The sequence below is a fragment of the Ictalurus furcatus genome, chromosome 11, assembly GCF_023375685.1.
Source record: "Ictalurus furcatus strain D&B chromosome 11, Billie_1.0, whole genome shotgun sequence".
Lineage (NCBI taxonomy): Eukaryota > Metazoa > Chordata > Actinopteri > Siluriformes > Ictaluridae > Ictalurus > Ictalurus furcatus.
Genome location: NC_071265.1, coordinates 17,585,228 through 17,600,853, shown reverse-complemented (window position 1 = coordinate 17,600,853; position 15,626 = coordinate 17,585,228). Strand labels below are relative to the sequence as shown.

Here is a 15,626-nt window from a genome sequence, read left to right as displayed (position 1 = left end):
CTGTAGAAAGAAAAAAAAAGGCTTTTGAAGGGGAGATCTGCTTGATGTAGGTTAGTGAACGTTGTCAGTGAGAGGTGGAACGCTATGCATCTACAATCATTACAGTGATTCATCCAGTGATATGACAAAATATATTTTTTTACCCCATTTTCTCTAAATTTGGCCATTTTATAATTCCCACCCAGTAGCTAGCTCTCTCCAATGACACCATAGATACCAACTGGGTAGGGTGAAGGCTAACACATGCTTCCTTGAAGACACACGAAGCCACCACATCTGCTGCTCATGCTGTGTCACAGGGTCAGCTGAACACGCTCTGAGGAATGTACCATCCACCCTCTTCCACATACATGAGCTCAGAGATGCCCACGATTGGTCAGTGTCACTTTAATTGACAGGGGGCAGAGTATGCCATCCGTCCCACCCAAGACAGCAAGACTGATTTTGCTCTCTTGGATGGTTGTGGCACTGTCTGGTTTCAACCTCACGACCTCACGATGATCGAGATGTTGCACCACTCAGGAGCCCCCTGATGTTAGATTTAATAACGGGAGACAAAAATAACTATTCAAGAACCTAGGAGAATTTCTGAATATTTAAATGATGGCGCATGAACATGTTAACAAAATAGCAAAACACCATTCGCACAGACCACAAACAAGACATTTAAAATAAAATAAATAAATCACAGCGTAACAAGGCGAGTCTCGGTGAAAGCAGCCGAGTCAAGAAACTGCCACATACGAGGTGCACTGCTGGTGTTTGGAACATGTCGGTACATACGTTAGCGGATAGCTGACTCGTCAGGTTCGCCACTTTGTCTTGAGATGCTTCAAGTTCACGCCGTAGTTTTCGGATTTGCTGTGAGGAAAGATAAAGTCTAGCCATTAGTTCTTCTGTCTCCGCTACCAAACAAGAGACTGATGAGGATTCTTTGGAAAACACTGATGTGTATTATCATAAATAACATGTCAGCTTATAACATAAAATGCACGTAAAAATGAGGAATGTTTTAAACAGTAAGCCACGCCAGCTTATAAAAGGAGTGAGTTGAGGGCGTGCATAGCGTGTTCAACTGCAGTCAAATATACAATTCTACCAGGACTGGACTAGACAACATTCTTAAAGTGGAAGCCAATTGATGAAGCAAAGATTGCAGCCATAACCATAGACATAAACATGAAACAAGAAAGTGCTGACAGGACAGACTTACCTCTCCCTGCATTCTCTCCTCTGTCTGAGAACGCACGATGAAAGAAACAGAGGTGGGAGCAGTAAGACAGAATGAGAAAGCTCAGGATTGAGTGCAGCACAGAAAGATTTTGGCAGCTTTTTAATATATAATCGCTAAATTACATTATATATACTGTATATGGTAAAAAGCACTAATATATAAGATTGAAAATACGTAATTAAAATGTAAAAATATATAGAGTATTTAGCCAGCGTGTTTCCTTCTGGACACTTCGTACTTACTGATGAGTAGTTAGATGATGCATTGGAGGCCAGGGATAGGACAGAACCATGTACTGAAAAAAACGAATATACAGCAAAATAACTGGCACCAATAATACAGCAGGGGGCATTATAGAGCTCATAAAATATGTAGTGTAAAAAAAGCGACTACAGTTTTAATGGTTTCATAAAATCGAGAAAAGAAAAAAAAAACCCCACCAGTTTGATGACGCACCCACAAACATAAGTTGTTGTCTTATCTTACAATTACATGTGATGCGTGAAATGGAATGATCATACACAGTGTGTGGCAGAAAAGCAAATAACCCAGTACAATCTGATAATGAAACAGATTCAACCAGAGAGTCACGTGTATTTACAGACATAAAGGTGATTCATGCGTGCCATTAAAGGGTGGGAAGATGAAAAATTAGAAAAAATAAAGTTAGATTATGGTGTGTTTAGTAACAGAGAGGGTAGAGAACCCCTTGAAAACCTTTGGAGGCACGTTAGCTTCTGATGACAACTGCAGACATTTGATTTTATTGAGTTTATATTTATATCGAGTTTCTATATAAATATTCAGTACATTCACCTCACGAATATGGATTTGGTCAGTTAGACCAGCTGTAACTGGTTTTTACCTTGAAGCCACAGAACAATAAATTAGCAACTTGCAGACCACAACACTGCGTTTAATTATCATTGCTTGGTCGCAGTTTATGATCATGTTATTTTTTCAGCCACACGTTTAGTTTCACTCAAATTACACTTCAATACCGCAGATATCACGAAATACAGAAGTCACATGACCACCCTAAACTGCCTAATCTATAGAACATCTATGGACAGACTCACCATCCTCTCCAGGCTCCCGGAAGGATCCAGAGCGCATCATGCTCTTAGGCCGGTCGGCCAGCGACATGGAGCTTCCCAGTGGGGAACTTGCATACAGGTCGTAGCTGCCCTCATTGGCTGGAATACTGTTGGAGCGAGTGATGCGAGGGGTGGTGCTTGAGCTTGTAATGGGAGCCACTGTGAGAGACAAGACAGACAAAAGTATACGGATTTTACGAAGTAGACCAAGACAGTGCTGCAGTACACACAAACATATAGACATCAAAAAGCATAAAAGCTTCATGAATCAGTGAAAACTTGCTCTGAATCAATCTGGAATGTAAATGGAATACAGATGACATGATCAGTTTTACCATCATCATGTTTTCAGATGTCCGAGATTGTAATACCATCTTGGCATATTCAGTTTCAGGTTGTAACACTACAATATGTTGAGTATAAGTACACACACACACAATCACAGTCCACTTTATTAGGAACACCTGTACACCATCTCATACATGCAATTATCTGATCAGCCAATCATGTGCCGGGGGGGACGGGGGATGGTGCAATTCCATAAATAATTCAGATACAGATGTTCATCTTCAGTTGATGTTCACGTCAAACAATACAATCTCGGCGACACTGAATCTGGGCAGTCAGATATCAGAAAAAGGGTGCCTGGCCTCTTTCCAGACTTCTGCTGTTGTAGCCCATCCACCTGAACGTTCGACGTGCTGAATGTGCTCTGATTTTTTTCTGCTTTGTTAAGAGTGCTTATTTCGAGTTTTACTGGTGCCTTCCTGCCAGTTCAAACCATTCCGCCCTAAACTCTTTAATCGGTGTTTTCTTTGTTTAGCCGCACCATTTTGTGTAAACTCTAGAGATCGCGGTGCATGGAAATCCCAGGATCAGCAGTTTCTGAACTACTCAAACAGACTCAAGAAGTCTGTTACCGACAATCACACCACAATCCCAGTCACTGAGATCACAGTTTCCCCTCATACTGATGTTTGAGAAGAACATTAACTGAAGCGCTTGAGCTACAGCCGCATGATTCTACTGGCTGATTAGATGATGGCATGAATCAGCAGGTAGCGGTATCCCTAATAAACTGGAAGGTAAATGTATGATAGATAAATAAAACTGTAGATATCAACCTAAAAAAAAAAAAAAAAATGAATAAAATAAAAATTCACATAAAGGTCATGTTAAATCCTTGAACGGACACTGCAGGGTTTCAAACGTTGTGCCAGTGGATTATACTCGCACTCACCCACATTGGTGGGTGGTGTTTTGCCAGCAAAGGATTGGCTCAAGTGAGTGGGTGATGGGAGTTGGGGTGGGCTCTCGGACTCGGTCATGCTCATTATCGTGTGGGAGTGGCGGCGCTCCTTCCCCTCTACTTCTGATTGGCTACTGCTATAGCGACTGCAGGAACACAAAACAAACATGAGGTCAATAGCGTGGAACAGACTTGGTTCGAGAAGTAAGTTTCCCCATTCGTTTTCTCCATAAACTTGAGAAAATTCTTTAAAAAAAAAAGTGTTGGAAGCATTAACCCAAACCAACCACCTACAGGATTAACCATGCCCTTATGACAATTATTTTAAAGCAAAAAAGAAAAAAAGGAAGAAGGTACAAGACCACGTATCTATTCTCTTTTGCTAATGAACGTGTTGCTGATCACGTCAAGCATTGCAAATGATGCCACGGAGTCATATTTTCGCCAAAGTTAGTGTTTGTATTTTAGTGTTTGTAATTATTGTACATATAATTACTTTACATATTGTTGTACAAGCTGCACAGTTCTTATTGCTGCTAAAAATCATTCTAGATTAGTTATCCCTCACTTTCAGTTCTTTTTAGTCTGGCTTGCTAAATCATGTCATGATGACGTGTTCCACTTTGGACCCCCTTCATACCTAAAGCTGTCTGAATGCTCGATTAAAACAATGAACATTAGCCAAATTGGTTCTATTTGTGTTATATTTAGAATATTAATACTGATTTATGGGCTGGGGAAACACTAAAACAGAGGTCCTAAAGAGATGTCAATAGCTGTGTTTACATGGACAACAATAATCCACTCTTAATCCGATTAAGACCATACTTTAATTAAGAAACTACTATGTAAACAGCTATTTTCACTTACCTTAATCCAATTAAGGTCATAATCGAAGTAAGCAATAATCTAATTAAGACAGGTGGAGTACTCCTGTTTTAGTCGCATTATGGACATGTATTACAGACATGTAAACACCTTAATCACATTATTAACGTCGTGAGAGAGTTTTCACCGCATTTTGCGACAGGACACGATCACACACGGCAGTTTTACGTTTTACGGCGAACAAGAGAGTTCGGCCGCGTCCCAAATCGCATACTTACCTACTATAGGCCTGTAGTGGGGAAAAATACATGTATCTTGGCTACTATACAGATGGTAACTACACGATTTGGGACACACCCACAGGTGCAAGCAGTTGTCTATTAGCACGTATAGCATGACAAATAATTAACTGCACTTAAAGCGTTCATAAAAAAATTTAATAAAAACACCCAAAACTGTATACGGTACCATAACAAAGACGAACTGTATGTTGATACGTGAAATTCTGGGGGAACGTCGGACGGCGTTGCGCGGTGACGTAATGACGCAGGCTGTTAATATAATTATGTTCTATAACATGTAAAACAGGAACATGACAGGGGTATTCTAAAAGCGACTCATGTAAACACCTTAATCACATTATTGTCTTACTCAGATTAAGGTCAATAATTAGATTAATGCTGTCCATGTAAACATAGTCAATGTCCCGTGTAACTGTATGACCCTGAAGTATCAGAGAGAGAGGATTAAACAGCTCGAACCTGCTGTAACATTAGCCAACACTAGTTAGATACTTAACTTTCACTTTAAAAAAACAAACCTATAAAACAAGCATTTTTACACTCTTTCTAGAACCTCACTGCTTAACTCTATATAGTGTTAACAAACAGTAAAGTTCTAGCATGACTGGCAGAGATGTGATGGTAAAGTAAGAGTACCTTAATCCTTGCTTGGGTAAGGTGTTCCTGTCAGTTTGTAAACTGAGAGATGGAGACAATAGCAGAAATAAATACCTCATCTCATAGCATTGGTTTGAACATGACATCAACAGACATTTTACCAAACTTGACTGATTACAATGGTGTTAAATATATTCAGTCTTAATCAGTCATACAGTAGGCTGTCGAACTACAGAGAATTCAACAGCTATGTTTTGCTTGTACCAACAGAGGGCAGTAGTTACAAGCGCAAAATTGGATTCAGACCCATACTACGCCCTTAATACTTCCCTCCACGCTAGATCACATTTATCTTTGCAACCCTGACATCCCAGCCCACCTGTCATTCAAGGTGACCGATGTGCGAGTGCCTGCTCCCCATGTGCCCATAGTCCTGCCTGTGGCCTCCACCTGGTCCCCGAGATCCACACTGGGTGGCAGGCTCATGTGCAGAGACAGTGACTCCATGCTGCGGTGGACACCAGACATCTTGGGGTATAGGAGGGGGGAGCTGCTCAGTGAAAGAGGCTGACCCGAGAAGCAGCTTGGCGAGTCGATGTTGAGCACTGGAGCTGGGCTGGGTGTGAGGCGGCAGGGAACGCGTGAGCCCACCAGGTCCTGCAGCTTGGAGTAGGGAGGAATCTTTGGGGGAAGGTCTTCGATAGTCACACACGAGTCTAGGCTGTTGGAGTTCAGCTTGTCTAGGTGAGCCAGGCTCGGAGGGTGAGCGAGAGACTTGGCCAGCATTCTGGAACGTTGGCAATGACAGATAGTTACTGTTATTTTAGTCAGGAGAAATGTTGTGCTAGATTTCTATTATACTCTCAATGTTACTCAATAATTACTCTGTGATTAGAACCACACAGGTCGACAATGAGACAACCCTACCTAGGTGCAGCTACAAGCAAAGACTTGTACGTTCTATTCGTGTATAAACACAGCTTGCACTACAGCCCTATGTGTCTTAAAGAGTAACATTCTGACCATTCTGGCTAGTTATCAGGTTATGCTAACGACACTATTCACTGATAAATTAGAGCTAACAGAACAAGTACAGCCTGTATTATGCCTTAAATAACTGAGTAGCAGATTTTGCTGCGATAACCGGTGTTCGGGCCGCATACCGATTACATCACTTGGCCACCGCTACAATTAAAAACTGAACGCGTCTGCTCAATTCAGCATGACCAAGTCGCAGCACACCGGTAACACTGGTTTTACCGGCATCGTCACGTGTCGATTAACTGGTGGGAAAATGTCCTCACCGTCACATCCCTAGTAGCAGACATTGCTTAAGTGCTCAAGGACTACTGATGTGAAAAAGTACTTCTCTGCATATTTAAGTTGTTCAGTACATAAATACGAAATCATTTTATGTGTGTTCAAGCCAACCTTGGTGTGGTAGTTGGAGAACTCAGTTCTGGGTATTTGCTTGTGCTGGTCCTACGTGTCCTGTGGATCTGCTCTGCATTCTCTCCACAGCTCTCTCTTTGGTTCTCGCTCTTCAGAGAGATGTTCTCCAGGTCCGCTTTGGCCTTGGCCCTCTCCTTCTCCTTGTCTGTCTGGTTAACAGGCCCGATACTGCTAATGCGGCTGCCTGCCTTTGTGCTACCGCCATCCTTTCCTCTGGTAGGCATGGTAGCAGGTAAAGTGGGCATGGGCTTGAGGCTAAGGAGGCTGGCATCAATGCTGCTGCTAACAGGACGAGAGGCAGCTCGCCCCGTTAAACTCATAGCGCTGGACTTGGCGGGACGAGGGAGGCTTCGGTACTGAATGCTGCCACGGGCGTTTGGTGCAAGGAATCCGTTCTCACCGTTGCTGGCATCCAGGCTGTTCTTTCGGCTTCCTCCTCCAGGCACAGGTTTGGTGGGGATGCCTGAGGACTTAGGAGTTTTGCCTACTGTGGCTGACCCACTGGAGATGGTGGCACCTCCTGCTGTCATTACGGTGGCCGTGCCAGTGGTCGGTGTTTTCCTGTAGCCAAAGCTGCCTGCAGTGGGTTTGACGAGGCCTGAGGGGGGTTTCCGGTGCTCAACACTGTCCCGACCTGCATCAGAGCGGGAACGCTGCAGGCCTGAAGTCTTCAGGGATAACTTCTGCTTGTCTACAACCTTGGTGTCTCCTTTAGCTGCTAAAAGAGAAAATAAAACATCTTAGTGGAGGCTGTAGGATTTTGAAAAAATAAAAAAATTATAAAAAGTACAAGAGCTAATGAATCAATGAACATTTTCACGAAATTCACATTCATTTTCGACATTCCGTTTTTTGTGCATAATAAGAACATAATCTCTAAGTAACTACGCTACTGAATGACAAACACCATCAGCATACGTCCCTTTCTTCTCAATTTAGTTCCTGTGATGTGTACAGCATGGGTAAGCATTACTCACCTGCATCTGGATCTACTTAATGTTTCTCAAAGCATATAGATGAAGACAACAAAGCACAAATCCATCTGTATTTACTTAAGACACAGTGCGATCGGATAGCATCTAAACGGTCACAGAGGACAACGCCTCAGCCAAACTCATAAAAAAAAAAGTACTTCAAAACCACACGGCGCAGCTGCTGAGCATCTCGCATCACGATAAGAAAGCAGGTCTAGACTCGGCTGACTTCTACCCATAGAACGGTCTACATGCAGGATATGACATGCAGAAACTGACCCTAGATCAGTCTACTTGCTGTAAGAAGTTGGGCGAGTACAGTCCGTAAGGAGTCGGGTTAAAGCATGTCGCTAATAAGAGTGCAAGTAATACCTGCGCCTAAAAAGTCACTCTGTCCTATAAGTCTTGCTAGGCAAGTTAACTGCTTGCTTACCCCCTCTGAGACAGGTAAGCTTCTTAACGTTTTAAAATGAGTGTTAGGTTTATAAAAGCATGGATCCAGTTACAACTCTAAATTATGCACTGTAGCTACTTGGCTCAGTTAAATCTATGAACGCCTGCTTCTAACATTATACTGTTGCAGAATATGTTTTCAATAAGGTTTCAGTTGCAGCTTTCCGTACCATTAATCCCTGCATCGAGATTACTCTACAATGTGAGTATAACACTTTATTTATAATATTGCTGGTTACATTTTTTTAAATTATGGCCACTCGAACACAAAATACAATCTATGTTGAATCTACAAGACCATTGATTATGTTTGCCTTTAAACGAACGTATATCCGATTAAATAAATCGATCAAAAATGAATCTGATCAACTGCGATGGATGGAACAACCTCGTTCACAGAAATTGTTCAAACTTCTATATTACGCAAAGCTACCGTCTAGACGCAAAAGCAGTACACGAAGTAAGCCGTGTCAGATTAAGATCTCTCCCCAACTTCCCAAAGGCTTTATGCTAATCGAATTCTGGCATCCGCTACACAGCGACTCCCTCCATCTCCTGTGATAGCACTGTGATATTTGCTGAAGAGACATTATTCCGAGGGCAGAACTACATCTGGTCTTCGTTCCGAGAGCTTATGTTTGACAGTGGCGGCTAGTGAAAAAACATATCACCACCCATTAACGCATCCTTTTTTTTGGTTGAGTGAGCCGGTACATTTGAACAACAAAAAAGGCTTTATGTTTGAATAAGATCGGAGATATGGTAAAGATATGGTAAAATAACGCAGATAAGCCGTGGTGTTTTCCTGTCTGCATGTTAGTTGATATGCATATTTACCGTGGATCATCCTATCTCTGTCATCAAGACATGCGGGAAAAGCTTTGATGTTGAGAAGGAATGCAACAATGGTGCAGGTGCGTGTGTGTGTGCATTATTATACACTTGTTGTGAATGGAGGCTTGATTTGACAGTCTTGTCTTTTTGGATCATGCGCATGTGTAACTGCGAAACGAGCGGAACTACGGTAAGATGAAATGCATCGCTCTTTCTCACCTGCCACTTTCAGCACGCTCTGTGACGTGTGTGTGATGGGAGATGTGACGCCTACTGGAGGAGTCTGGCCCTTTTTGAAGCTGCCTGGCTGTCCCAGGCTCTGTGGCTTTTTCAGCTCTCGTCTCGGGGTCTTCTCCTGCGCAGCGCCCTCTGCTGGTCTGCTCTTTCTGTATTTGCTAGAGGACTCGGTCTTCAGGCTGCCGGTTTCATAGGCTCCACTGTCTGCTTTCTGCAAGGCCTTGTCCTCGCTGTACCAAGCAAGGCCGCTTTCCACCAGAGAGCGCTTCTCTGCATCTGTACGCAGCTGACAAGACACACAAACACACACACACACACACACACACAATCATTCATTCTGCCAGACTATTCAGTAAATCCACTGGATGATGTTGAACTGCACTGCTTGGAAACCTCATTTAAAATAGTTTTATATTATAAAGAGAAAAAGTACTCTGGATCGAAAATTTCAAAATGATACTTGCTTTGGTTTTGTTTCGAATCAGGCATAAAACACACAGTCTACACATACATACTATTTTGTATTTTGAATGTGCTTGTCTGTTGCAAAGCAGTTATTTAAATGCTGATCGTTATATGGAACCCGCATTGCTATAGACCAGAGGTGCGCAACCTTTTGTAACTAAAGCCTCCCCCCCTCAAGCCTCCCCGGTCACATGGCACGCACCCGGCCCCCCCATATTGGAGGAGACCAGGTATAATGAGAGATTATATATATATATATATTATATATATATATATATATATATATATATATATATATATATATATATATATATATATATATATATATATATATATATATATATATATGAGAGAGAGAGAGAGAGAGAGAGAGACAGGTATACCTAAACTATAATCAGTTTAGTTAGATAGATAGATTTTTTTTTTGCTTTTGTACTTTTTTTAAATTACTTTTCATAACTTGTGATTTTTAAAAAATAACATGACTTTTATAAAACTATATAACGGACAAGCATGGAACATGAATGATATAAAATGTTTCTGAACACTATAATTACTTTGAACAAGAGAACTAGGTTGTAATAATGTGTACTATTTTACATGTAAAACATGTTGCATTCCATTCGTCTTGCGTTCTAAAAACATTCTCATACGAATGATGTGAATTGGGACGAAGGGCGTTTCGTTATCCATGACATTGTTAAATCTCCGGCTCTCAGCCCCTCACTGAACAGAGCAGACGAAGAGAGCGGTTGCTAAGGTTTGTCCAAAAAGTCAGTAAATTTGTCACTAAAGAGGTCTGAAGAGACACTGGTCAGCACTGACAGCTAGATAAAAGTCAGGCTAAGCTCCGCCTCTCCCCAGCAAAAAGAAAACGCAGAGGGAGAGGGAACGCGGGGTTTTTCATTCATACACACTCTATTTGAAAAGCAATACAATACACCAAGCACTCAAATGATGCCCTGTCTGTGTGGTTTTCTTGAAAACAATTCGCACCCACCTTCCGATCTCCCTGTGTCCCCCTGGTTGAGAACCACTGCTATAGACAAACATGGTAGAGAAAGAGAGACTGCTGTCGGGCTTAAGGAAACATAACATTAAGTTTGCTCCAGAGAAATTAACCTTGTCTTGATCCTCAACCGAGGACTACTTTTGCTCCTCTTGTTCATGTCACCTCGGGTAATGTTTTGTCACATTTTGGACCCGGGGCGTTTGCACAGAGAGTTTGGAGGGGTTGGTGTAAAAGTTGTTTTTTAGAGAACTGACCCCTGGTCCACTTGCAAACAACGGTCTGGAGCTCACTTCCACCAAACTGTGGTGCAGTCCGAATCAGGTGTGGAAGCTGTCTGCTCTGAGTAATGTCACGGTACTACCTGTTGTAACTTTCGTTATGTAAAACCAGACTTTCACAGGACTGGAACACTGTAATTAGCTCACTTTTGCGATGTTAGTGTGAACTGTGAACAACTCATGTGTCGTGCTGGCCTGCATGACTAAAAATCTTCTTATACGTGATATATTGCAGGTATTCCTGCATGATGAAATTCCATGCATCCAAAAAGTGCTATTCTTCACCACTTTAGTGTTGGTCATCACATGGATGAACCTGGTGCCTACCATTTTGCAAACCAACATGCCCAAAAGTGGTGTATGGAATTGCACAACTCCAGTGGAATTCTTCTATGTGGAAGCAAACCTGCACTTTATAAACCCCTCCAACAAACAATCAGAACCAGTCCTGGGTCTGGACTGGTATTCACACTGAGTGTAAAAACATGCAAAAAGCACAGAACAGGCGCTTGAATGAACGTACCAGCAAAAGCACTGGAATCAAAAGTTATCCACCGACGTGTGGAAAGTGCCACATCGTCTCCCACATGGCTAATCATTAAAGTAGCATTATTGCTTAGCCATGTGCTGTCTGTGGTATGATGATGATGAAACATGGCAAGATATTACATTTTCACGTAGGCTGTAATGGAAAACACAAATACAGCAGTCAAATGATTTAGGTGACTATACAACCATAACGACTTGAAGATAATAACATACTCTGAAATATATAAATGGCTCAGCCATATGCTAGTTCACTTGACAAGTAGTATTTCCTCTATGGAAAAGCCAGCAAGGAATGCTATGAAGCTCCTGAAGTAAAGGAGACCCGACATACTATCTACGGGTCCGAAAAGATGTGTGATTGGCATTTATTGCCCTGTCAGCAATGCTGAACATGAATGGTGGAAAAATGCATACAAATATGAACGACACATGATACAACAAACATCAACATTAACGCCAAAATCTGCCGTCCTGTCTTTTAAGAATTTGTTACAAAAGCTTGCATGTATCTATTATATTAAAATATCTCAAGCAGGCCACATTGCCATAGCAACCAACCCCGCAAGTCTATTAATGTGGTTTTATTTCTTCGGTCCTGCTGAGCCTGAATTTCTGCACTTGTTATTTAATTTCAAGTATTATTAAGCAGAGATTTCAGTAAACGCTGCTCAGAATACATTTCAGGCCAGGAAGAAATCATGCCATATGATTCAGATGCTCTCAATTCAAATGGAGGAAAAAAGTAAAGCCAGGACTCTCGCAAGGTTCTGAATTCTGTGTTGCGCGATTTTCGGTTGTTATTTTTTGGGGCTTTTTGTGGTCGGAACAGACACAGGTCAAAGAATTGCGCACGTGCCCATGCACACAACTTTATTAAATACAGACAGAAGCATTTTGAAAAGTCAACCTTAAACTAACACAGATGAGTGTTTCAATTCACAAGCAGTAAATTCACACCAAAAAATAATGGATAATGGATTCTGGCAAAAGGTACATGTTGGGGAGTCTTCTCCTAATATTAAAAACTTGGGAAATCCAGTGGCAGAACCCAAAATAATACATTTAATTTGTCGCTAATAAATACACCAGTGGTATGGAGAATGTGGGATCTGTGAGATCTGGACCTATCAGTGGAAAGTTCAGTAATAAAATGCTCTACGCAGTCCATCCAGGATTTCGGGATTTTTCAATCACAGAAATAAATAAATGAAAAATCAAGCAAATTCTGTAATATCCAGAGGAGTTTGCAATTTTTCAAAATTACCGCAGATTTAGGCAAAGATGCATCATGTGACATCATCACAAAGCGTGTTTAGCTAAAGCACTCTTCGATTCGCATGTGTCGTACACGAGTATAGCTAAAAGGTCAACAAACAGCACTGTGAAAGGCCGTGCAAAACAATTTCGTACAATTTCACGAATTTTCAGCAACCAAAAAAAGCACAAAAACTCCGCAAGCTGCATCGCAATTTTTGAAAAAGCCGCAGCAAAATCAAAGATTTTTGGCTGCAACGATCACAAAAAAAATTCTTTAAGGAAATCCTGTATGGAATGTCTATGGATCCAATAAACAAGCAAATTATTGCTGTACACGTAATCCAAATATCAGTAAATATTGTTTATGTACATAAAACTGTGGAATTTTATTTATTTATTTGTTTATTTTTACAGTTAAAGGGGTCCCCTGCATTCTTTATCAAATTAATCACTGGATGTTATTTTGTTATACCAAAAAACCTGAAAAAAAACTAAAGTAGTTATTTTTGCCTGTAATTCATGGCCCATACCTAAACATAACATAAAAACTTTTTTTTTTTAAAGACAAAACTACAGCTGTTGTGTTATCTATATACAGTGCCACTAATATTGGCACCCTTGGTAAATATGAGCAAAGGCGGCTGTGAAAACTTGTCTTTATTGTTTAACCTTTTGATCTTTTGTTCAAAAAATTCACTAAAATACTCTCATGGATATCAAACAACTGCAAACAACACAGATTTATAAAAAATATCTTTGTTAAATATAGGTGTGCAACGATTTTTGCCATCCTTTTAGTCAATGCTTTGTGCTACCTCCCTTTGCCAACATAACAGCTCTGAGTCTTCTATAATTCTATAAGGTTGAATACATTAGTAGAGGGCACTGTATATGTAGTGTTTACACAGTACTGAATGATGCTCTGCAATATTTCATAGTTACTGGTATATCGTGTTAACCACATGGCTGATCATTTTGCAAGTAAACTGAGGGTTTTAGATAGATCATATTTCTATAACATAGGATGTGTCACAATATTTAGGTTTGTTAAAGTGCCATGAAAAAAAAAAAAAAAAAAGGTTTCACCACAATGGCTTCAAGTGTATTTTTGCTTAACCTCTACAAAAATAAATTCTCCAAGATCATTTCTATGCTGCTACATGACGAGCTACAAGCCTCACTCAGGTGTAAGAGATTTATATCACGGCACTGATAAATAATCAAATCTGATTGGCCAGAAGGTGGTTAATTTCCTGTAACAGCACCTCTGACAATAATGCCAACTGCAAGGTAAATCAGTTTTATATTACTGCACTTGCTCGTTGTTTTTTTACATTATTATTTCTATAGTAGACCTTGTATGGCAGACGTTCCTCAAAATTGGATTAAAACGTGTGTTATTTTTGATATGGTGCCTATTACGGTTGTTCCTGGAAAATCTTGAGGACAGAGAGAGCTTTGTGGTTTCTCAGTAACACGACAAGCAGCATTTTTTTCTTATGAACTTTATGTCAGTGAAAAGAAAATGTTCATCGCTATAGTTGCAAGAGATAACAGGAACTAACTCGTTTCATGGACATTTCACAATATTAGTAACTTGACAGTAACATTATGTCTCTCACACCCTGCATAAACATATGACTATGCAGAGAAGTACGTTCAGCTCCAGACTGATTCAGCCACAGAGCAGCAAACAGCAGTACAGGAGGTCCTTCATACTCATTGCTATCAGACTATATAACTCACCCACGCTGTGTTAACTGTGCAATGATACAACACTTCCACAATATATTTATTAACTTATTCTACTTTTTTCATTTCATATGAACTATCTCACATTCCACTGACCGTCATTTTACGATCACTTCCACTACAATCACTTTTTCTTTCACTAATGATCATTTTATTTACTGCCTTGTGTATTGTATTGATGCAACTAAACAAGGTTGCAAGTACTCTATCTATCTATTTATCTATCTAACTAGCTATCTATCTCTTTCTGTATTAAAGCATAATCTACCAGAACCAGAAGATATGACTACATCACCCCGATTTTATCCACACTGCATTGGCTCCCAGTAAAATTTCGTATTGATTATAAAATAATACTATTGACCTATAAAGCACTGAATGGTCTCACACCACAGTACCTGAGTGAACTTTTGGTCTTTTATGATCCACAATGCCTACTTCAATGAAAAAAAAACTGACGCAAAGTACATCGTCCTTAACCAATAACAAGACAATCAGCATACCTAATAATCTCTCCCTCTCTCTCTCGTTCTGTTGAGCTACACATGATACTCCTGAGATGCCAGTGATCCTGATCCCTTCTGCTCTCCTAACCTGCCCGATCCATCCTGATGCCCTACATCTGGTTGGAGTTCTCATCAACTGGAAGTCACGTGCTGCTACTGAGGATGGCACCACATGCAGCAGTCTAAAGATCACTGGGATTGCTGAGGATGGTACCACTTGTAAACCATAAGATGGCTTTGGACCTCAATTTATATGAACAGTTATTCTATGATGGCGTAGGACTACATTTACTATGACAGCCTTAGGACTGCAATTGCCATACACAGTTCCATCAGTGAACAGTGGAGAAGTTCAACAAAACAGACTTCAAGTAAAAACTAATGAATTTTCCTGGTTACACAACTGCACTATTTGACCACGTAGTATTAGCACATTTATAGAAGGGATTTATTTATAATCGCACTATAAAGTGTTACCTAGATGAGGATGGGTTCCCTTTTGAATCTGGTTCCTCTCAAGGTTTCTTCCTATTGCGTCTCAGGGAGTTTT

General features: G+C 40.7%; 1 protein-coding gene across 8 annotated transcripts in view; it reads right to left on the bottom strand.

Moving 5' to 3' along the window:
* The window catches only part of nav1b (neuron navigator 1b), a 104,968-nt gene that overhangs the window by 18,852 nt on the left and 70,490 nt on the right, over window positions 1-15,626 (bottom strand). For 4 of the 8 annotated variants that reach the window (XM_053636531.1, XM_053636530.1, XM_053636535.1 and 1 more), the window contains 9 exons: window positions 9,240-9,543; window positions 6,739-7,477; window positions 5,687-6,094; window positions 5,347-5,388; window positions 3,572-3,726; window positions 2,314-2,490; window positions 1,477-1,529; window positions 1,214-1,237; window positions 784-861 (listed from right to left, as the gene is read on the bottom strand). In XM_053636531.1, coding sequence (XP_053492506.1) covers window positions 784-861; window positions 1,214-1,237; window positions 1,477-1,529; window positions 2,314-2,490; window positions 3,572-3,726; window positions 5,347-5,388; window positions 5,687-6,094; window positions 6,739-7,477; window positions 9,240-9,543 — 1,980 coding nt within the window. The remainder of the gene's footprint in view (window positions 1-783; window positions 862-1,213; window positions 1,238-1,476; window positions 1,530-2,313; window positions 2,491-3,571; window positions 3,727-5,346; window positions 5,389-5,686; window positions 6,095-6,738; window positions 7,478-9,239; window positions 9,544-15,626) is intronic. The other 4 variants (XM_053636532.1, XM_053636536.1, XM_053636537.1 and 1 more) reach the window with 2 other exon arrangements.